The sequence below is a fragment of the Akebia trifoliata genome, chromosome 8 (genome assembly GCF_017979445.1).
Source record: "Akebia trifoliata isolate Shusen 1 chromosome 8, ASM1797944v1, whole genome shotgun sequence".
In the NCBI taxonomy this organism is placed as follows: domain Eukaryota; kingdom Viridiplantae; phylum Streptophyta; class Magnoliopsida; order Ranunculales; family Lardizabalaceae; genus Akebia; species Akebia trifoliata.
The window spans coordinates 46,746,851-46,770,074 of record NC_141382.1 but is presented as its reverse complement, the minus strand read 5'-3'; the positions used below and the strand labels follow the sequence as shown (position 1 = coordinate 46,770,074).

The following is a 23,224-nucleotide window of genomic DNA, read 5'->3' as shown; positions in this document are numbered from 1 at the left end:
AGTTACTTTTGTAGTTTTGAAAATTAACCAGATTGATTATATAGGGTTGTTAGTTTCGATTATTGGTTTTTACCAAAATGACATTGTTTACATCAAGTTTAAATGTAAAAACAAGGGTCTTTATGAGATCCAAATTTGGTGACGTGTGACAAATAATTTTCTTAGGAGAGGGTTGAGAAAAGCTTTGTAGCCTTAAGAAGCAGATCTTGTGTGCATGGAAAATTATTTTCTCCACATTTTGTATTTGCTTTACAACAAACACCGTTAAATTTAGGTTTTCCATGACAAACTATTTTCCATAGGAGTTTTTGTGCAACCAAACACATTACTACTTCTTTTTTTTCCTTCGAAAATATTAATCTTCAACTTCGATTGAATATAAGATCATGATTTTCTTTTCTGAAAAAAGAAGAGATAAGATTAATCACTGGATTTTTCTCTATTGTTTCATTTTTTTTAAAATAAATTTAAACTAGATGATTTTTCCATATAAATCAAGGATTCAAGTTAATGCATTTTTTAGAGGAAAAAAATTAAGAATTGCAAATAGGTCAAAGATTTTACCATGAATCTTATCTAGTTATTTTGCTCTTACAATAAGCATTTTTTTTAAATATTATTATTCATTAATAATAATAATAATAATAAAAATAATAAAAAATTGAGAGAGGAATTGATGTGGTGGGGGGCTTATAGAAAGAAATCACACTGTGAGATATTTACATCCATTGACATTCTCATCCATATATTTGGAGGGCCCACACAAGCTTTATTGACCTCTACAGACTTGATATATAATTGCCTTCAAAACTAAAGTCTTATCCCTTTCTCTTCAAATAAATCTCTTAAAAAAGGTATTACTCCCTAACAAGAAAGATAATGATTTTAATTATTTTTATTTTTACTAATTAATTTGAAATTTTGTTTTTTTCTTAATATTAGTTCTTAATATAAATACATTGCTCTTACACTAAGATCAAAAATGAAATTGTAACAATATTTTGAGATTTTGGTAAAAATTCTTGAATTTATACTTGGACTAAAGATAAGAAAGAAAAATTAGAGTCCAACACAATATCCATTAGAAGCCATGAAAAAATAATTAGTAAATTTAAAACTACCTCCTCCACATCTTAAACAATCCCTTCAAATATCCTATCAACAAGAATTTCCACCCCAAAACCTTTAACTATCATGATTATTCGACTATGGGAAGAAAATTGAGATTGATGTGACCAAAAGCACTCATTAGAGTATTGCCTTTCCTACCCATTATTTCTTGTAATAATAATCCCATTTTTCTGATAAAAATGATGCTAAGTTTTTTTCTTTTTTTTTTTTTAAATGTGGACTGAAAGATCTTATGATAAAAATATTAACTTTTTAAGCATCATTGGTCACCTTTTAGAATAAATATTTTTAAGTATTATTTCTTTAAATACTCTTTAAAATATCATTCAAAGTTTTAAACAAAAAAAAAAGTTTCTTTTACATGCTCAATGACCATTTCAATGATGATGATCAACATCATCAAAGATTTGAATGATGCTTTATTGAAATTAAACATTTAAAATATAAATATACTGATTTTTTAAAACATATTTTGTGATACTTAGTGAAATAATACTTCAAAATATTTCAATGAAGGACAATAATATTATAGAAAGTAGAACTTAAAGATTGATATTTTTTTTAACTTATTAATCTTTCAAAAATATTGATTTTGTGATCATTTCCCCCCTTTCCTTTGCTTTAATTCTTTTACAAAGACATAGAGGAATATGATTCGTTTAGTGGACCCAAATCCCTCAATTCTTTGGGAGGATACTTTGGTGGTGTTATCATTGTAGTTTTTAAGCATTGTGGATGGAGTGCATTATAGTTGAAAGTTGATCATTATAGTTGGGATTAGTGTCACTTGGCTTCTTAAGATTTAATCGCTTGTGAGGCTCGTGAGATCAATTTCTATTCAATCAAACTAATGTGTTCGCTCCTTTCACCTTATAATCTAGCACTTTGTATGTGTGCGCGCACGTGCGTGTATTATAAGGAGTGAGCCCATTGCAATTAGAGTAAGATAGTTGTGATAGGGCCATGAGATACTAAAGTGGGGAACATACATGATACAATCCAATAAGTTATTTTCCCATACAATTAATTAATCCTATTACTAAAGGTTTTTCAATAAACTTAACATGATTTTAAAAAAAATGTAAAATATGAAAAATATCTTTTTCATATAGTATGCTATTAAGATGTATTCTAGCGATCTGTAACAATAAACAATAATTATCATTTTGAAGATTTAGTCTTGTTAAAGAATGATGCCTTGTTCTCTTAAAAGAAGACGGTGTTCTACTTCTCGCTTTAGTGAAAACAACAATTCCGCTGCTTTTCGCAATGTCCAAGAATGATTTTGCTGCTTTATACACTTTAAAAGTGGTAGATACATTGTTTTTCAAAAGCGAAGGATGCACTACTTTCAAAAGTGACAAATACGCTTTTTTCCAAAAGCGATGAATATGTTACTTTATAAAATCGTATATTTTCCAATTTGAAACAATACCCTATCAGGCCTTAATTCATCATTCATCATGTGTGTGTGTGTGTGAATAGTTTTTTTTTATGTTAGTAAATTATTCATGGGCCAATAAGCATTTAGTTGAAAAAAATTACTTACCAGGTAATTAGTTGAAAATTACTACCATTTTCATAAACTTTTGATAAATCCTTTCTTATGAAAATTCTCATATTTATCAAAATAAAGAAAATTTTAAACTGATAAAAGGGGAAAAAACACACACACACCAACAATTAAATTAGACAATAACAAATTAAATGTTCAAATGTATAGAAGTAACTGATTTTTTTATATAGGATAATATTTGGGTAAAATAATGGGAATTCATCTACTCCACCAGGATAAAGTGGGAGGAATCAGTTTTTTTTAATATTTTAAATATGATTATGATTAAATATTACTATTGAATTTGATTTAGGCATCGTATTATATTTGTGTCTTTTATCCCAATCGTTAGATAAAATCTAAATCTAACGGTTAGGATAAGTTTCTTTTTTGGAACCTTATAAATAGTAATGCTATAGGATGTTAGGGTTTTCTTTTTCTAAAGTTTGAGAGAGAAAATGAGAGGTATGTACAAGGATTTCATGACTTGGGTTTGGGAATAAAATCTTGGGTGTTTTTTTTTTTGTACAGTTCTTATTTGATTTCTTAGTGAAAAAGATTGGATTTATTAATGAAAACATCGGTGACAAACCATATAAACTTGGTGTTTTTTTTTTTTTTTTTTTCTTTATTTTATTTATTATTTTCTTCTTGATCACATTAAACAAAAATCTCCAAAATTCACGACATATTGAAATTTCTTTAGCAGATATCACAAATATGCCATGAAATAAGAGTTCGTTATGTTGATTGTGTTGAGTATCTTAAGAAGTCGGATTAATGAAAAAACCATCCATAAATACTATTAATTATAATTATTATATTATTTAAAACATAATTATTTTATTTTTAAAATATAAATAATTCAAAAATCAAAACAATTGATTATTTTTAACCATTGGTTCAAGTGTTTTTCCTTGAAAATTAGAATCAATGGTAACAAATTTAAGACTTCAAATTATTGATGAGAAATGATCGAGAGGAATAGAAATAATAAATCACGTCGGGCCATTAGTATAAAATGTATAATTCAGTTTGAAACTAATATTTCTACAACTAAAACTGTCGTCAACAAAATTAATTGTTATTTTAGTCGGATAATATTTTATTTATTTAAAAAAAAAAAAAAAAATACACTTAAACAACACGTGCTATCTAGTGAACCAAAAAAAAAAGTACAGAGTGAGAGGTCCGGTAGGGTTGAACGAACTTGGACGCTTCGATAGTGAAATGTGGGAAAGAAAATTAGTTGATTTAGGGAAACAGGTTTCTATTTTGTGAAAAAAAAAAAAAAACAAAGCCTAACGTTAATATGTACACGTGGCATAATTTTATTGGTTGATACTATAGTTTTGCAAATAATATTAAAATATTTTGGTGCCTTGGGGAATCGTTAAATGAATGCTTTTAGGTTCATGTGCCCATTTAAGTAATAAAAATAATTAAAAATAAAGGAAATTGATTAAAAAGTAAAATAAAATAAAATAAAATATTTGGTGATTTGTGTGGGCCCAAACCACATTTATAGTTTCCATCAATTGAGGTCGGTGGGAGAGTTTTATATAAATTAGTGTTTTAAAACCAGATTGACCGGGTGGTTAGACCGGATCCGACAAGACTTTATAATAAAAATCAGGTTGTTTAGTGAATCACAGGGTTTTATGATCAATTTAAAAATATAATGTGATAATTTATTTATTTATTATTATTATTATTTTGATAATTAAGTATCCCGTAGATTGGGGATCGAGTCCGAGGCATGTGCAACGTCCGCACACCACATGCATCAGGTAAGTGAGGGTGCGTCCTCCTAGGTGGCCCCTAAGGAATTAATGCTCATATTGGGTATCGAACTCATGACCAGTTCGGGGCATGTGCAACGTCCGCACATCACATGCATCAGATAAATGAGGGTGCGCCCTCCTAAGTGGCCCTTAAGGAATTAATGCTCATATTGAGTATTGAACTCATGACTCCAAGCATTAACCACTTATTGATTTGAAATTGTCATTGAGCCAACCCTTGGGATTGTAATGGGATAATTTATTATAGTCAAAATAAAATTTTCTTAAAATTTTGATAATTAAATATTAATATTATATTCAATTTTATCTTTTTTATGAAAGTAAATACGTTGGTAATATAAGATAAAATTTTAGAATTTTATACTCAACCATAGGTTTGGTTTTCAAAACATGGCTATAAATCATGGAAACGTTGTCATCAACTTGACCTCATGTCCTAAAATGTCCTTAGGCATATTATTGGGGCTTTGGGCCCCATTGACCATGCGTATGACCTTTATGGCTCTTTCTTTGACACCAAAAATCAGTCATATTACCCATCAGGGGGTTTGCCACGACGGTAAACAAGCGAGTTAGCTTATACCCCAAGTTGTGACTTTGAGTCTCTTCATGCCCCTCAAATAAAAAAGTTGTGTGTACTGTGTGGGTGGATGCACTGAACCTTGGATTAGTCCCGTCGAATATGTTGCGTGTCGGATGAACGGGCCATGTTACGGTCTGAGCCTATTATATATATATATATAGGGTCCCGTTCAACACCCTAAGCTTTACCACACACTTTAACAAACGTGTTTTGTCTTACATGGGTTAGAAGTTTTGGAATGGGCTGATTTTTGGTGTGGATGATCTCTATGGTGAGGAGATCATCCTCACCAAAAATCAGCTCATTCCAAAACTTCTAACCCCATCAAAAATGATTTACAAAAATGGACGGTCCACAATTTTTCAACTTGTAAACATGGGGCTAAACATTTCGGAATGGGCTGATTTTTGAGGAGGATGATCTTCTAATCATAGAGATCATCCTCACCAAAAATCAGCCCATTCCAAAAATTCTAACCCATGTAGGACAAAAAATATTTGTTAAAGTGTGTGGTAAAACTTAGGGTGCTGAACATTTCCCATATATATATATATGGGTAGTGTTCAAGGGCAAACTTTTTAGCAAAGTTTTGGCAAAACATTTTTCAAAACATGGGTTAGAGGTTTTGGAATGGGCTGATTTTTGGTGAGGATGATCTCTACGGTGAGTAGATCATCCTCACCAAAAATCAGCCCATTCCAAAACTTCTAACCCTTGTTTACCAGTTGAAAAATCGTGGACCGTCCATTTTTTGTAAACTGTTTTTGATGGGGTTAGAAGTTTTGGAATGGGCTGATTTTTGGTGATGATGATCTCCTCACCATAGAGATCATCATCACCAAAAATCAGCCCATTCCAAAATCTCTAACTCATGTTTTGAAAAATGTTTTGCCAAAAAGTTTGCTAAAAAGTTGGCCATTGAACGCCCCCCATATATATATATACATATACATGGGAAATGTTCAACACCCTACACTTTACCCTACGCTTTACCAAATGTGTTTTGTCCTACATGGGTTAAAAGTTTTAGAATGGGCTGGTTTTTGGTGAGGATGATATCTACGATTAGAAGATCATCATCACCAAAAATCAGCCCATTCCGAAATTTCTAACTCCATGTTTACAAGTTGAAAAATCGTGGACCGTCCATTTTTTGTAAACCATTTTTTATGGGGTTAGAAGTTTTGGAATGGGCTGATTTTTGGTGAGGATGATCTCCTCACCATAGAGATCATCCTCAAGCGTAGGGTGGCGAACGGGACCCTGTATATATATATATATATATATATATATGGGTCCCGTTCGGCACCCTAAGTTTTACCACACACTTTAACAAACGCGTTTTGTCCTACATGAGTTAGAAGCTTCGGAATGGGCTGATTTTTGGTGAGGATGATCTCTATGGTGAGGAGATCATCCTCACCAAAAATCAGCTCATTCCAAAACTTCTAACCTCATCAAAAATGATTTACAAAAAATGGACGGTCCACGATTTTTCAACTTGTAAACATGGGGCTAAACATTTCAGAATGGGTTGATTTTTGGGGAGGATAATCTTCTAATCATAAAGATCATCCTCACCAAAAATCAGCCCATTCTAAAACTTCTAACCCATGTAGGACAAAAAACGTTTGTTAAAGTGTGTGGTAAAACTTAGGGTACTGAACATTTCCCTATATATATAGGGTGCGGTTCAGCAGTCCTAAAGTTTGCCAAACATTTTTTAAAACATGGGTTAGAAGTTTTGGAATGAGCTTCTTTTTTTGTGAGGATGATCTCTATGATGAGGAGATCATCATCACCAAAAATCAGCCTATTCCAAAACTTTTAACCCCATCAAAAGTGATTTACAAAAACTGGACGGTCCATGATTGTTCAATTTGTAAACTAGGGTTAGAAATTTCAAAATGAGCTGATTTTTTGAGAGGATGATCTCTTCACCGTAGATATCCTCCTCACAAAAAATCAGCTCATTCCAAAACTTCTTCCCATGTTTTGAAAAATGTTTGGCAAACTTTAGGGCTGTTGAACCGGTCTTATATATATATATATAATCAGTCATATTAATGATTTCCAATATTTGGATTTGAAATCTTGATTAAGATTCTATATATTGCAAAAATTGACATTAAGCTTGAATCTCAAACTCATTGAGTGAGATACTGTAATCCAACTTTGAGGTCATGGATTCAAGTCGAGCTTACCCACCACCAAAGAAGGAAAAAAATAAAAATAAAAAGATATTGTGGGTCTCTCTCAATTCAGAAACAATTTCATTTATGTTGATCTTGTTTGATCAACTCTAAACTATAACTCTGAATTTCTACTTCAAATTTATTAACAAGAACGATTGATTGATTGAGGACTTATTTTGGAGCTTGTATTTATTGACCCATGAATGTTCTTGTCTCACCAATGTAGATTTTCACTAAAAGAAGAATGTTGATCGATGATTTATAACCATTTGATTTGAATTTTTTTCCGTCATAAATCAAGTTATAATGGATCAAAGTCACATGTCAAGGTGAACTAATTAAACAAATATTAAGGGCACATGTTATATACATTTTGTGATAGACATTCAACAAGGGCTAATAATATTTATGTCCAACCACTCTGTTTTCTCTATCAATTAATTGATACCAATCTTTCAATATCTTACAAATGTTTTATTTTCTTGATAATTGTCAAAATCAGAGTTTTAAACAAGTGGGTCAAGTTGTGTTAAATATACAATGATACCATAAAATATTTAAAATTAATTTAATTTAAAATTTTGTATGCATGATACCATAGATGTTTTTTTTTTTTTCTCGTGACTAACTGTGTCAGGGAATTGTAACGTATAGCTGGTGGGAGCGGATCCTCTGTAGTACTTTTTTCTATAGTTCTTTGTAGTGAATTTTAAATAGCAGAGAATGAGATCTAACATCACAGTCATGTAAGGATCGTGTTATAAATCAGATCTTTAAAAAAAAAAAAGCATTTTTTAAGCATGATCTAAAGTTTTGAAATGGACAATCTTCTAACTTCATTTTTTTGACGAGTGGATTATTGTTTTTTATATGATGTGGCAATCCCCCATTTGTCAAAATTCACAACAGAGAACTGTAGGAAAAAAGTACTACAAAGGATCCACTCCCATAGTTAGTACGGATTCATGGATGTCGTGAATCTTAACGTTTAGACTAACACATCCTTACCAACAATTGGTCCATTTCGAAAAAAACAAAAAAATCTATCAAACACGACACGATGAAATGTAAATCTAAATGATTCAACTTCTAAAATCACTTTCTACAAGGTTTCTTCTAAAAATGATCTCAATATGAATATGTGTTAGTTTAGTCATCAATATTTTGTACTTTGGATTGAAACCAATAATTTACTTTTAAATCAAAATTAATTTTATTTGATAAATGGAACATAAAAGTTATTTATTACTAATAAAACAAACTCAATGTCATATCCATTATAACGTACACATAATGTCATTACTTTAGTATCACATGCATCACACATGCCTTTCCTCTAGTACACGATCCAATCATTGTGCATGTGCAATGCAAGGAAGAGATAACTTCACGCGTTGTGTAATATGAGTTGTGCTGGAGTGACATTGAAATTGACATTGTTTCACACATTGGAGTGCATGGAACGATAGATGCTTCACACTTGTATCTTGACTAAAAGCATCTATAGTTTTGTACACACATCCATGTCGGCAATGTGTGAAATGATGTTAATTTCAATGTAACTTCAGCATTTTCCTCTTAATAATATCTTATTATGCAATTTGAACTAATTTGCCCATTAAAAAAAAAAAAAAATTCGAAGATATCTAAGGCTTACAAGCCGTTGATACTTGTCCTTTGGACACAAAAATATTGGTGGGCCCCTTGGATTGTATGATCACGATCGAGGAGTGTGTCGACATCACGCATGGTACTCTAAGATATGAGGGATGCCATTGTTGATTTCTACGATTTCGATGCATCATTTTATCACATCTACAACCCTTCTTTTTCGTGTGATGCGACTTCCAACAAAATTGAACAGAAATGCAAAAATTATTTAGTCGATCCCAAATCTTTGGGATAAGACTTTGATAATGATGATGATGATGAGTGTATCAATGTATAAAGCAAAAGAACATGCAAAGAGATCGAATGGATTTACAAAATTATATATATGGATCGAAGGATTGTCAACTTGTTTCAAGTGACACCTCAACCTCTAAAGTTCATAGTTTAGTGTAGGTTTTAAAGGAAAAGAAGAATATAATTTTTTTTTATTATTAATAGTTTTGAAAATGAATATTTAAATTTAAAAAGTCTAGGTCAACATTTAAAATATATCTATTAATTTTTTTAACAATTTATATATGATTTTTTTTTTTTTCACTAAAAGACAAAGCAACTAAGAGTACTATAGAAAAGAAACAAAAAAAAGAATTATGCCAAATTATGTTGGGACCCATATATAAATACATATAAATTATGTTGGGACCCAAAGAATATGAAATGGGTGGACCCGTTACCGTCAAACCCAACCATATGGTTCAATCCACTCATTTACATTGATCTCTAATTGGGACTGGGACCCATGGAATCATGATGTACCTTATCACATGCCACGTGTCTTGATAATACTTATAGTAGATCTAAGCTTTATCGACCAACATTAATGTAATATTTTGTGGGTCCCAAAACAGGATAAAATAGTTAAATAGCGACAACATCACATCAAATAACGACGCCTACCTAATAATTGGTGGGCCTACAATGAACGTGCAGGATCACTGTTCATTTGCATGCGCGTGTACTGTTATACATGATAACCTTATTATTAGACCTGCATAGGTCCCTCCACGTCACTAGATTGCACTAATCGGATTCCGTACAGTACATACTTCATCCAACGGTTCAAATTGAGCCAATCTCACACCAAATGAGATCTTAACCTTTTAAAACTACTTATATGATGACGTCAGCAGAGGTCATGCGTAATCTTTGCTTTTCTAGTACAACACAAAGTCAAAACCAAATATTGCTAATCTTTTATCCCTAGCTTTAGGGTTTGTGGAGATCAAGTTGATCTGATCTGCTTTTGACCTTTTATAGACATGGGCCCACGTTGGTTTCAATGGCTAATAATTAATCTCCTGATATAAGAGTCGTTGGTGCGCCTTATCCGTGTTGAGTCGCATCATAATATACAACGAGGTTAATGAATTTCTCACACGTCCCCCTACGCCTTCATCACAAAACTATAGATCATTTGTCTCGAGATACTCATAATCATAAAAATATATTTCTTATATATCCCGAGATAAAATGATCTATGGTTCTATGATGAAAGTGTAAGAGACATGTGTCAGAGGGGAGTGCCATATTATCACAACTCATACAACAATAGTAGCCGGTAAGGGTAGCCCCAAACCTCAAATTGGTGGATGGTCTTTGAAATTTGTTTGATGTGGATCTCTAGACCATCAATTGATTGGTTTGCATTGATGGTCCTTGAGATTACCACTAATCAATATTGAGTTGATTACCTACTAATCCACCCTTCATAATTAATTAGAAATAAGTCACATCTAAATTATTGTAAATAAGTGAAAAATATTTCTTATATACTTTATAGATATTATAAAGTTTTTTAAACAAGATTTATTGTAAACAAGGGCAAAAAAAATCTTTGCTTACGTTAGATTTGCAGTCTTCGGTCCCAATCAAATGAAGGAAGGTTGTGTCAAGTTGACAATCAAATAATAAAAGACAAAAACACAACATATATATATACACATTAAACAAATTTCTGACTTTTGTATTTATATTGTAAGATAGGTATGAAGGGGGGGACAAAGCACATGATGTTAAACAAAATGAAAAAGACTGCTTCTCGAATCAACTCTACTCATATTCAGATATCTAAGTGATGCCAGGTTGAGAGAAAAAATTCATCCACTTGATTGAAGAATTCCTTTCTTTTTTCAAAGATTGTTGTGGCAATCAATCGTGGCGAGCCACTACATATGGCATTGTTGTATTATTATTTTGTTGATAAATATAGTTTTCTGAGAAGCGATACGTATCTTAGAGAATAGATAGGTAAAATAACTAATTTATTTTGATATGAAGGTGAAATAATTATAATGATTTTATATTCTTCATAAAAATGATTTTATACAAATCCCACTAAGATATATATATTTTATCGATCCTACTAAGATACTTTTAGTTATTCTATATTTAATATCACAACCAATTTACATACTAGTTTTTATTTTTTATTTTTTATTTTGAAAATCTAAATAAAAAATAAATTTTTAAGAAAGAATGACAATCCGGTAGGTATAGTTAGTTGCAATTAAGTACCAACTTAATATTTTTAACATTGACATAATGACATGATAAGGATGTAGAGAATTTCCAATGCAAATATTTGATGTAGTTTTGCCATCTATGTTTGTTTGGTTGTAGAGTGTTGATTTTGTAACTCAACCTGATAAAGTGACTCAAAAACTCATCGACAGGGCATGGGCAAAGAACTGTAGATTCTCTCTCTCAGGATACACAACCTACCTAACCGAACAATCATCTGCAGTTGTGTATCACAAGTGAAATTATCTACGGTTTTTTGCACATACACGTCTATGAGTTTTTGAGTCGCGCTGTTAGGTTGAGTTACAAAATCATTAGTCTTGGTTATATTGTACTGAAGGATTTACATAGGTTCACGTTATTATCTGAAATAGTTACAAAAGTTTTCAAACAAAAATGGTTGTAAGTATTTGCAGTTATGAAACTTTTGGCTTATCCCTTGGTGAACCTACACACCGAAAACTAGTTTGGATTTGAATATATATATATATATATATTATATATATATATATTTTTTTTTTTTTTGAAATAGAAATTTCATAGGTGGAGTCAGGAGTGTGGGAGCAAACTATAGTTTCCTAATAAGGTTGAAGAAACATGAAGATGAGTGATTTTGAGATGAAAATTCATGATTGTTTATTAGAGATTGTAGAAAATGACATTTAGATTATTTCTTATTAGTCAATGATAAAAGACTTAAATCAAGGAGCAATGTCATCATTGAGAATGAGACAACTGTCAAATATTAACCAAGTAGAAGGATTTTAATAAACCCAAAAACTTGAATTCGGTGAGAATAATCTCAAAGTATATCAAATTCTCAATAAGATAATTTTTTTTCTTTAAAAAAATAAAAATAAAAATAAAAATTGTAGGGGCAAGTGTCCCCACTGTAAATCTGTCGCTAAGAAGCTTGGGTCTAAAATAAAAAATTGATCCCTTTATGAAAAAAAGTTCAAATAAAAACGTAAGTTTTCATATCGGGCACTCTTTAGGTGATCATGTGAGAATTGACTTTATATTAAGGAGATATTTAAATTACATCGTCATGTCATAAGATCGGATCAAAGATTGATTTGAAACCAATTCATTAGCTTATCAAATCACTAATTCTGCAATCCCATCCATTTTGACATGGACCCAATCAAATAAGAAAATGAGGTACACAAGATTCTTTGACAGCTCAAATTGGTCAAGTCAGCATGACGACTTCCCTCTCTCATCAAAACATGAATAAAGTAGACTCAACAAAGGGAGACAATCAATTTAAGCCTAAGCACACTAGCAACAAACGCGAGTCGATTGATTAGGATATGAGTGGAATATAATGTTAAATGTGGAGAGTGCATAGATGGTGTGTTGTGCGACATTATATCTTTGCAAGTGTTGCACAACTATGAAAAGGCCATGCAACCTACTTTCATGTCATTTGCCTTATTTTTCTTGCATTTTATTTGCAAAAACCAAAGGGGACATCATATCTAGGTGGTTGTACAACTAAAATCTTGGCACATGTGATATCAAATCATCCAACATGATCTAATGCGGATATCAATTTACACATGACATTAGACGATATTTGATGTCCCCCAATGTTCATCACGTGTTTTTTTAATAAATTCCATATTCATAAATGTGGCCTATTAGTTGGCAACGATCCCACCACCATGAATCTCTATATGGGAAATTTGATTGGATTAATATTCGATGAAATATGATATAAATTTTCGAAATAGACATATTGGTTTGTCAAAATGTAACTTGGGTTACTAACTATAGAGTGACAAACAAGAAAACTAGGATTCTAGGGTTTGAGAGAGTATTGAAAGAAATTATAAGAAAATACAAATAATAATAGTTCTATATTAAATATTAATTGAGAGCATTATAGAAATTGCATTGAGATTTTTGTAATTTTGTAATTTTGATTAGAGATCAACTTAGAAATTGAAAATTGTTACATTTTAAAAATGAATAATGATTTTCTAATGCCCCCCATTACAAAATCATAGATCATTTGCCTCAGAATATGCAGAATCACAAATCTTTTTCTTGTGTATCCCAAGGCATTATCTACAGTTCTATGACAGGGGGCGTATGTAAGAGGGGACGTCAAATTATTACGATTCTTTCAAAATTCAAATAAAAACAAAAATTATTTCTTAAGAAAGTGTGGCGAGTGAGTAGATATATAATTAGATTGCAATCAAATGCAATTAAGGAGCGACTTATTAGCTAGCAATTAAAACACTAGTCAGCTAGCAATTAAAACACTAGTCAAAAAGAACCGAACGAATAATAAATAATAGAAGACATTTGAGCTTAAGTACTCTAAGGTCAACCTTGAGAAGGAAAGCTTAGAAAACGAGATTAAAACCTGGCAACAAAATAGACTACCAATAAACACCAGTCAAAAAGTATTGATGTTCAAGATTTCCAAACACAATACTAGGTATGTGGTGAGAGGATACTTTTATATATATATATATATATATATATATATATATATATATATATATATATGGGTCCCTTTCAGCAACAAACATTTTGGCAAAACATTTTTCAAAACATAGGTTAGAGGTTTTGGAATGGGCTGATTTTTGGTGAGGATGATCTCTATGGTGAGGAGATCATCCTCATCAAAAATCAGCCCATTCCAAAACTTCTATCCCCATGTTTACAAGTTGGGAAATCGTGGACCGTCCATTTTTTGTAAGCCATTTTTGATGGGTAAGAGGTTTTGGAATGGGCTGATTTTTGGTGATGATGATCTCCTCACCGTAGAGATCATCCTCACCAAAAATCAGCCCATTCCAAAACCTCTAACCCATATTTTGAAAAATGTTTTGCCAAAATGTTTGTCAAAATGTTTGTTGCTGAACATTTCCCTATATATATATATATATATGCATATGTGGATCTCACATGTTTTACCTTAAAAGGTACGAGTGATTCATTTAAATCAAAGATAATACACCGATTAATTGATTGGACTTGATTGATAAGTTAATAAACAAAACCTTCTTGGATTCTCTCAAAGTGGACCTAATCTAGATTACGATGTCGGATAGGGCTGACAATAGACCAGGGTTGTGTCGTGTTCGTGTTATGCTGAGATAAGGGTATTATGAAAATTTATCAAACCCTAACCCGGCTCATTTAATAATTGTATCAAAAACTTAAATCCAAACCCAACACATTTATAGAATAAGTAATCTGACTGGACCTCATGTAACATGTTTAATTAAATTCTAATTTTAATTAAAAAGAATAAATTTCATTTCCACTATCAAAAATAAAATATTGTTACTAAAAATGAATTCATACAACCCTAAACTAATATCTACTAATATAAATTAAGTTATATGCCCACATAGATATGGATATAAGCCTCTAGATTTCAATGAAAAACTCATATTAAAATGATAAAAATATAAACATAAATAAATAACTTAGTAAGGAATGTGTTTTTTCCTTCCCAAGTTAAAAACTTAACCATTGATTATTTAAATAGTATCTCAAAACACCTTTTTATATTTTATAAAAATTTTAAAAAATATATTATAAAAAAATTCCAAGAAGTTCTACTAAAAAAATGGGTAATTTAGAAAATCCTTAAATAATTATTAATATCTAAGATACCTACTGTGCAGTCGGAATCCGATGGACAGCTTTGACGGTCCCAACACGCACTGATCCGAAGTCGCTCCGAGTGCTCCCCGTCCCCTCACGACGGTCTGGTACCTACCACAGACATTCCAACGTTCAAGTTAGAGAGATAGATGAACAGTAATCGATACTGGTTAGTCCTATATCCTTCCAACCCCACTTTACAATAGTGTTTACTTGATATTTAACCCCCACCCCCCTCACTTTCCCTAGGGTTTTGCCCCTATAGGCTGCAATATAGGTTGTAATCATGAAATTTTTGCTGATTCTCAGGGATTGTTTACCTAGTCGGGATATTCTGGAATGATCGAGTTTATCAGTTATGATTGCATCCAGGATTTTTTAGAACTCACGTGCACGCAACAATATTGTAGTTTTCTCGAGGTCTATCCTGCCTTGCCTGGCTGGGCTAACTTTGCCTAGTGTTATGTTGTCCTGCAAGTCAGGGTAGGGAGGCCTCTACTCTGGCTTGTCCTGCTTGATGGGCAGCACTTCATCAGTTGGTCTGTGTTAGGTACCCCCTGGCCGACTTGGATACATATACGGTTAAGATCAATGCACAATTATTTCCCTTTACACCTACTATGTTTTATGATTTAAATTGATACGTTAATGAAAGAATAACTAAACGTGTCAAAACAGGTTAGACGACGACACTATTATGACCAAAACTCAATTAGGCTTAACCCAAACCCACTAATTTTGTGTTGTTTTCGAGTCATGTTAAGATTGCCACTCCTAATGTAGGATAGCCCACAATTATTGAATAGAACATATCAACATAGATTCAAAATTGTATTTTCGAAAAGCATTTAGTGTCTAAAATTGTGTATTTTCTCATTATTTTATAGAATACTTAACTGTATTTTTTAATTTAGAATTGCGCTTTCTTCAAGAAATCATGCATAATAGTTAATTCATTATAAATTACATTTTACTGACGAAATTGCATGTATTTTCACGGATTTCAAGAATTTAATTATATGTTCATTTCTTGTAGGCAAAACAGATGAAAATTGAAAAATAAAATAGGAAAAAAAACTACAAAAATCAAAGACAAAAGTAAAAAAATTATGGGCAAAACGATATGATGTAATAAATTCAAGGAAGATAATTGCCATCCCCTTAATAAAGCAAAATCTTAGACTAGTCTTTTGCAAATTTAATGCATGGTCACTTCTCTTAGTGTGAATTGTGCCCTATTACCATGATCCACCGATCGTGATAATCTTGTTGCATTTTCGATGTGTCATCCCTCATCCAATTTAATTACACTTGCACTTGATTCACTCCCTAATGGTTTGAATGAAATGAAACCATTCTTTATTGCTTATTATGTTTGGAATTGTGATACTTGTTGAATTTTTTTTTCCTATAATTTGAAGAACAGGTGGTACAAAAATTTGTGCACCATCACTACAAATGACATAATGAAGTTCGATTACAACCTCAATTAGAAGGAACGTATAAGTTCAAAGTCCAAGAAAAAAAAAAGATCAAAAATAAAATAGATGGAATAGCGAGAACGGATACAAATGTACACACAATAACATGAGACATGGATTTAGACAGAAATTGATGATAATGATGATCTTCATCTTGGACAACTAAGTTTAATCAAATACCATTTTACTATTGTATCAACTTCATATTCTAGCTTTTCTTCTCCATGAGGAAATCTTTCATGCAAAAAACAAAAAAACAAAAACACAAAAAACAGAAACTTTATATGGTTGAATTTGGAAGAACATAGTATCCAGTGAGATGGTTCTCAAATATTATTTCTTTTTTATCTTGTCGATCGTCTATGGCGTCACTACTTTCTATGTTCCACCGAAAGGCTTGATGGTCACAGAGATGGGACCCTTCTGTCGCCTCCGGAAGGTAGCAAACTCATGGACCATGTCTTGGATACCTGTGAAGGCCACCAAGAACTCGGCCGCTTGTGTTCGGTTCAGTAGCTTCTTCACCACCAACTCTAAGGTCTTGTACCTGTTTTTTACAATTTTTTCTCATTATGTATGTTGAAGCTAATTCACTATATATGGTATTCTTGGAGGCCTATATACAACATGGATAGTCAGATGTGTGTTTGATATACTGATTGCTAGGGATTCTCACGTAAAGTGGATCCCTAGGAAAATATATTATACCGATCCCCAGGACATTTATATTTTTCATTTCTATGATTGTCGGTGGGCGGACTTGGTTGGGTCCTAACTCGATTCTTAATGGGCAAATTATACCTTAGATTAGCCTTATAACCTATAGGGCCTAAATTGACTAAGCTCAAATTCAACCCTAACATGACTAGCTGACTCAAGTTAATTTCCAGTTTTATAAATAAAATAAGTTGATATACTTTTCAAAATCACTTAGGAGTTTTTTTTTTATTATAATAGATTTTAATTATTATAAAATCATATATCTAACTACAAATAATATTCGTAAATAAAACTTGCTAATAGGCTGGTCCAGTCCTGAGTCCGGCCTAGGCATTGTTATTCCAGCCCAGATTTAATGGGTTGGAAAGTGTTGAACCCAATCCTATCTTTTTGGGCTCAAAATCAAGGCCCATTTAACACTCCTGTTCATTACATCTCAGGTTTCAAACTTTGCATCTGACTTCTTGACACGAAAAAATGAGTACTGATAATTGGGCTTAGCCACGTGGCAACTCAATCGATTTATCTGACGTGACAGGTTTGGAAACTGTAGATGTATTCTCCTCGAGTTTCGTATCTCGAGGAGAATACATCTATAATTTTCAAACTCATCACGTCAGGTAAATCGATTGAGTATGCCTCGTGATTAAGCTCCACTCGAGGAGAATGCATCTACAGTTTTCGAACTCATCGCGTCAGGTAAATCGATTGAGTATGCCTCGTGATTAAGCTCCATTATCACTACTCTATTAAAAAAAATTAATAAAGAATGCCTGAAATCTAATCATGGATTCTATTGGCACACCAACTTTTACTTATAACACACCAATCCTTTTGAACATTAACTTAAAATTTGATGTGTTATAAGTAAAAGTTGGTGTGTCAATACAAGTGGTCAAACTAAAACTACCTAAAAGAGAGAGAGAGAGAGAGAGAGATGTAACCTGAGTTTCTGAGCTTGAGTGATGACTCGGTAGATCTTATTGAACTCAGAATGTAAACAAGGCAAGTTGGTGTTTACTGGAGAGAAAGGGATGAGATGGAGGATGCAAGTAGCCTGGATCTCGGTCATCTCCTCGTCAAGCACCGCTTCCTCTATACGAGTCTCTCGAATGAGCTGTGTAAGAACCCGAGAGCGAGAGCGAGAACGAGAGACCGAATGGAGAAGAGAGAGGATGGCTGAGGGACGCCAGTTTCCGAGCCACGTGAGCGATGCCATCTCCATGGAGAGTCTGCACTTGGGCATGAGGAGTTGGGCCACGTCCTTGGGTGTACACTTAGGTGCACCCATCGCTAATATTCGGCTGTAGTGAGCATCGAAGCGGCTCAGCTGCTCCTCTATAAGTTCGTCAATCGCCCATCTCTCGCTTAGGTGTTGTTCCATCCTTGATGCTCTTAATCTCTGTTCCTGCCTCCATTGCCCCCCGTACACCACCTTCCCTCCTGTTGTGAACCACCAAACATAATTAGTGTGGATGCCCTTAGGACACATGCTAACAAAACACTTGCAATGTATAATTTCATAAATTAATGTATTAATCATATAAATGTTGTGCTAATAAATGTTCTATGGAGAATGCTGGAATGACATAACGAAGACACAAAGGTGACAAAAAATGATGTGGTGGCGCGCACATAACTGTAGATACTTTTTACTCGTATGTTGCGGAAAAGTCTCTACTATAATGTGCAGAACAACACAAGTTTTTGTCACCCCTGTGCCTCCCTTTGTGTCATCGCAACATAACTCATGTTCTATAGGGCCGGTAGACTAAACCAATTGTCTACCGAGCGGAGTCTACCGCTGGGGGATTACAACCTGACTGCCTGTATCTTTTTGTGCACCGCGTGACAGACACAATTAGAGATAGATCCCTATCATCTCAACTTATAAACACCCGTACAATCGAATTAGAAGGAAGTTAATTAACAGAGACATGGAGGACCAATTAAGGGGACTAAAACATCCACTAATTTGATTACTTTTCTCATTATTTTTGTCTAATTTTTTTTTTAAATCGTGCTGGGGTGACACAAACGGAGATACAAAGATGAGTAGTGTTGTGCACATTTCCATAGATGTTTTTCTGCCAAATACAAGTAAAAAAAAAGCATCTACGGTTATGTGCGGGCTACCGCATCATTTGTGTCATCTCATTCCAACATTTTTCATTTTTTTAATCAAATTTGTATAAACATAAGGGTATTTAAGGAAATTTGGTCCGTATTGATGAATGGAGAAAATGCAGAGACGATGTGTTCACTAATCAACTCGTCCGAGTCTAATAACCAGTAGATCTCCTAGTCAAGGAAGATTACACCATGAACGAGCGAGTTCGTGAGATATGTATCGAAAGAACCCAAAGGCATCTATGGGTTTTCTTGGGTTCTTGAATAAAGAACCAGAGAGAGAGAGAGAGAGAGAGAAAGATGTTAAACCTCGTTTGGTATGGTCACGTTTATGAAGGCTGATGCACTTGAAACGTTCAGCTATCTCATCGCTTTCTTCTTCTTCTTCTTCTTCCTCCATCTCTTCATCTCCTTGTTCTTGATGATCTTCTTCTTTTCCTTCATCAAGTGTCCTGCAAAATCAAAAACCCTTAAAGGGTAATTTCCTTACCCCTTTATATCTCATTCTGTTTCTTTCTTTGATCATTTTCTTTCTACTTATGATCAAGAAATGAAGAAGAAGAAGAAGAAGAGAATCTTACAGTAGGAGTTGAGATGACATCCTCGCCATTGTAATCTTCTTTTTCACAGAGCTATCTCAGGAACAATCTCTCTTTCTTTCTCTTTGGTTACAAGAAATTAACTAAAATATTTGATATTAGAGGAGAGGAGTGGAGACCAAGTGAGAGAGGAGAAGATAACATATAGAAGAAGGCAATATGAATTTGTTCATCACTAATTCCCGTACCTCGTATGGCTCGCGTGCTGAAAAATTAGGTAAGAAGCGTGTTACTATTGCCACACCAACTTTTACTAACGCCATGGCAACTGATGCAATTTTTTTGTGATTTACATATGAATTGGTGAGGCACTAGTAAAAGTTGGTGCGGCAATATAAACTCTCTAAAATAATTATCTGTGGGGCTGAAATTTAATTTCCTCATGAAAATTTGGCACACCTCCGTTTGGATCAACCCAAAAAATATTATGATTGGAGATTTATAGCTGATTGATCTTGGTACTCTGAAAAATGATAAAACTCAAATCCAACGGTTAAAATTCACTCATGAAAGAAAATATTGAAGGAATGATCGTATGAGGATATTTTTCTATTAATCTATTTAAAAGATTAAAGTCAAGGGAGACATCTCATCGGTTTCAAAATATAATGGTTTCTTTAATATTCATCAAAACAATAGGGCATGTCTAATGCTTCTGTTCACGTCGAACCTAATTGATCACATGCCCTTTCATTTAAGCTTCTCTTATAAACTAATGGAAACTGACCTAAATATCGTATTCTTCAAATTTGTTGTAAAATGAGTTTGACTTCTTGACTAACTTAGTAAGATTTGAGTTGTTGGGCCGATTGTCATGTTACAATACTGCACTATTTAGAGTTAATGGCTTAGACCAAATTTTAAAATAAAATAATAATAAAAAACTTTATTTTTATATTGATCTATTACAGTGCCTTAGAGTTTATATATGGCTTAGGTTATTATTATTATTTTTAAACAAACTTTTTTGGATTGATCCATGACTTTAAAATGAATGGCCATCGAACTCTTGAATTTTAAATTTGAGTCCAACTCACAATCATTACCAGACTATCCCAATTATCCGATATCTAGATAAAATTAGTAGGGTCCTGATTTCATTTTATAAAGATAATTTTAGTGGATTCCAATGGTGTTGTGACTGTATTGAATTCGTTTAAATGTTTAGTCACATTATCACCATCAACCATCTTCATTTGAATAATATTTTCATTAAAATATAAATAAAAAAACTTTGTTTTAGGTAGAGGATTTCTCATACATCCTTAACAAATTAGCCATCAAATCTAATGTAGCCTTCTCCTTAGAGATATTGAAACTCACAGATGAAGCGAAGGATAATCGAATGGTACCCAAGACTTTCCTGTCGAGGATCTCCCAGTCTTCATCTGTTATATGCATCGATTTTTTTCGTTTTTCCTCTTAGAAGACGATAAATGTCCTTCTGGTAAAGAAAATCCTCGATTTGCATCTTTCACGGTTTGAAGTTCTAACCACTGAATTTCTTGATTCTTACCTTCTCTTTGGCCATTGTTCTCATTTGAACTAAAACTTAGCTTTGATATGAGTTGTTAAAAAAACAAGTGTAATCAAAATAAGAAAACGAATTGAAAAACAAACACAATATGCAATCATATAAAGAAACACAAAGATTTTACGTAGTTCTCTCGAGATTGAGGTACGTCTATGGATCACACTAATTCCATTATGAAGATAAAACTCGTAGTTACAGATTACACACTTTCACAAAAAATAAGACATATAAACACCCTAAGAAATCTAACTAAGATTTTACATAATAAAATTACGAAAGTACCTTTTAAAATTTTGAAGGCATGACTTGATTTACAATACCTCATTGTTGATCAGTATTAACAGGTTCTACAAACCACAATACTATATCATTTATTTTATCAACATCAATTCTTTCTCCCAAAACCATCTTTGGACCCATGTTACAACATTGAAAATTCAACAACATAATCATTTAGATTTCATGATAAAACCCAAATTTAAAAATAAATAGATAAATAAAATTTGTCTTTGATTCATAATTTTCAATCACAGATTAGTCTTTTGTAGAAAAACTTTGATTTTTTATAAAGGAAAAAAGTCGAGTTTTCCTACTGCTTTAAAATTCTATCTCGCCTTGATGTTTGAAGGTTGAAATAAATTGAATTTTAAGATTGAGGATTGATTTGAAGAATTTAAAAAAGAAAAAGAAAATCAAGGATTGAAGGTAGGGGCGGAGCCAGGATTTTTGATCAATGGGGTTTAAGTGATAATGTTGGTCGATTGATAATCTTGATATGTTGACTAATAATCTCCATAAGAGTAATAAAAGATTCTCATTAATCTGTGATTTTGGGAGACAAGATGGGTGTTTACATATACACGGAGAAAGAGAAAGAGGATATATAACAAATATTTGACCTAAGGGCAATGTAGGCATTTCACCTTAAAAACATTCCCCTTACTAACTTTTGAAATCTTACTAAGAGTCGTTGAGCTCAAATAGATTACCAAATTGCAATTCAACACCACAACCCTCTAGATTTTATGGAAAATGTTAAATATAGACTGGTTGCACACCACCCACTACCAATTGCATTCCATTACTTAAAAATTTCCCCCTATACTTCATTTGGATGATTACACTCCAAAAATAATTAAAAAATTGTTGCACTCCTTTAAAAAAATAAAAATTTGTTCTTCCTCAATTGTATTGAACGAAATTATTACTAGTTCAATCATTTTTGCAAGAAATATATATATATATATTGGAACCATGTTCACAAAGTTACATTTTCTTGAAATACATATGTTCAAATTAAATTCTAAACAAATATTAGAAAATCAGGGATAATGCTGAAATAACATTAAAACGTACATTGTTTGTACATTCAAATGTGGTCGTGCACACACAACCATAAATGCTTTCGTTGAGATACGTATGGAAAGCATACATGGTTATGCGTGCACCACCACATTAGAGTGTCAAAATCGATATACATTTCAATGTTACTTTAGCACGATTCAAAAAGTAGTGCCTTAATTAAATTGGAGTAAAAAAGAACACGAACAAAATCAATCATAAAATACGATCAAAGTAGAGCATGAGCAAAAAATACAAGTTAAAATAAAGCTTAAACCTTAAAATATTAAGTATTGTAGTGCAAGCAACTGGTCAAAATAGAAGTT

The 23,224-nt window shown here is 32.5% G+C and overlaps 1 protein-coding gene across 2 annotated transcripts; it reads right to left on the bottom strand.

Moving 5' to 3' along the window:
• Nucleotides 1–14,823: 14,823 nt before the first annotated feature.
• LOC147397257 (seed dormancy control protein) lies at nt 14,824–20,185 on the bottom strand. Of its 2 annotated transcripts, none has more exons than XM_086451029.1 (4): nt 20,006–20,185; nt 19,734–19,876; nt 18,239–18,737; nt 14,824–15,204 (listed from the first exon to the last, which is right to left on the bottom strand). In XM_086451029.1, exons 1-4 carry the CDS (start codon nt 20,032–20,034, stop codon nt 15,087–15,089), a joined length of 789 nt encoding a protein of 262 aa, XP_086307155.1. In that variant the 5' UTR covers nt 20,035–20,185; the 3' UTR covers nt 14,824–15,086. The 2 variants fall into 2 exon arrangements, with proteins under 2 accessions (XP_086307155.1, XP_086307154.1); XM_086451028.1 differs by lacking the exon at nt 14,824–15,204 and adding an exon at nt 16,705–17,121 and having other exon boundaries at nt 20,006–20,180.
• Between the last annotated feature and the right edge of the window lie 3,039 nt (nt 20,186–23,224).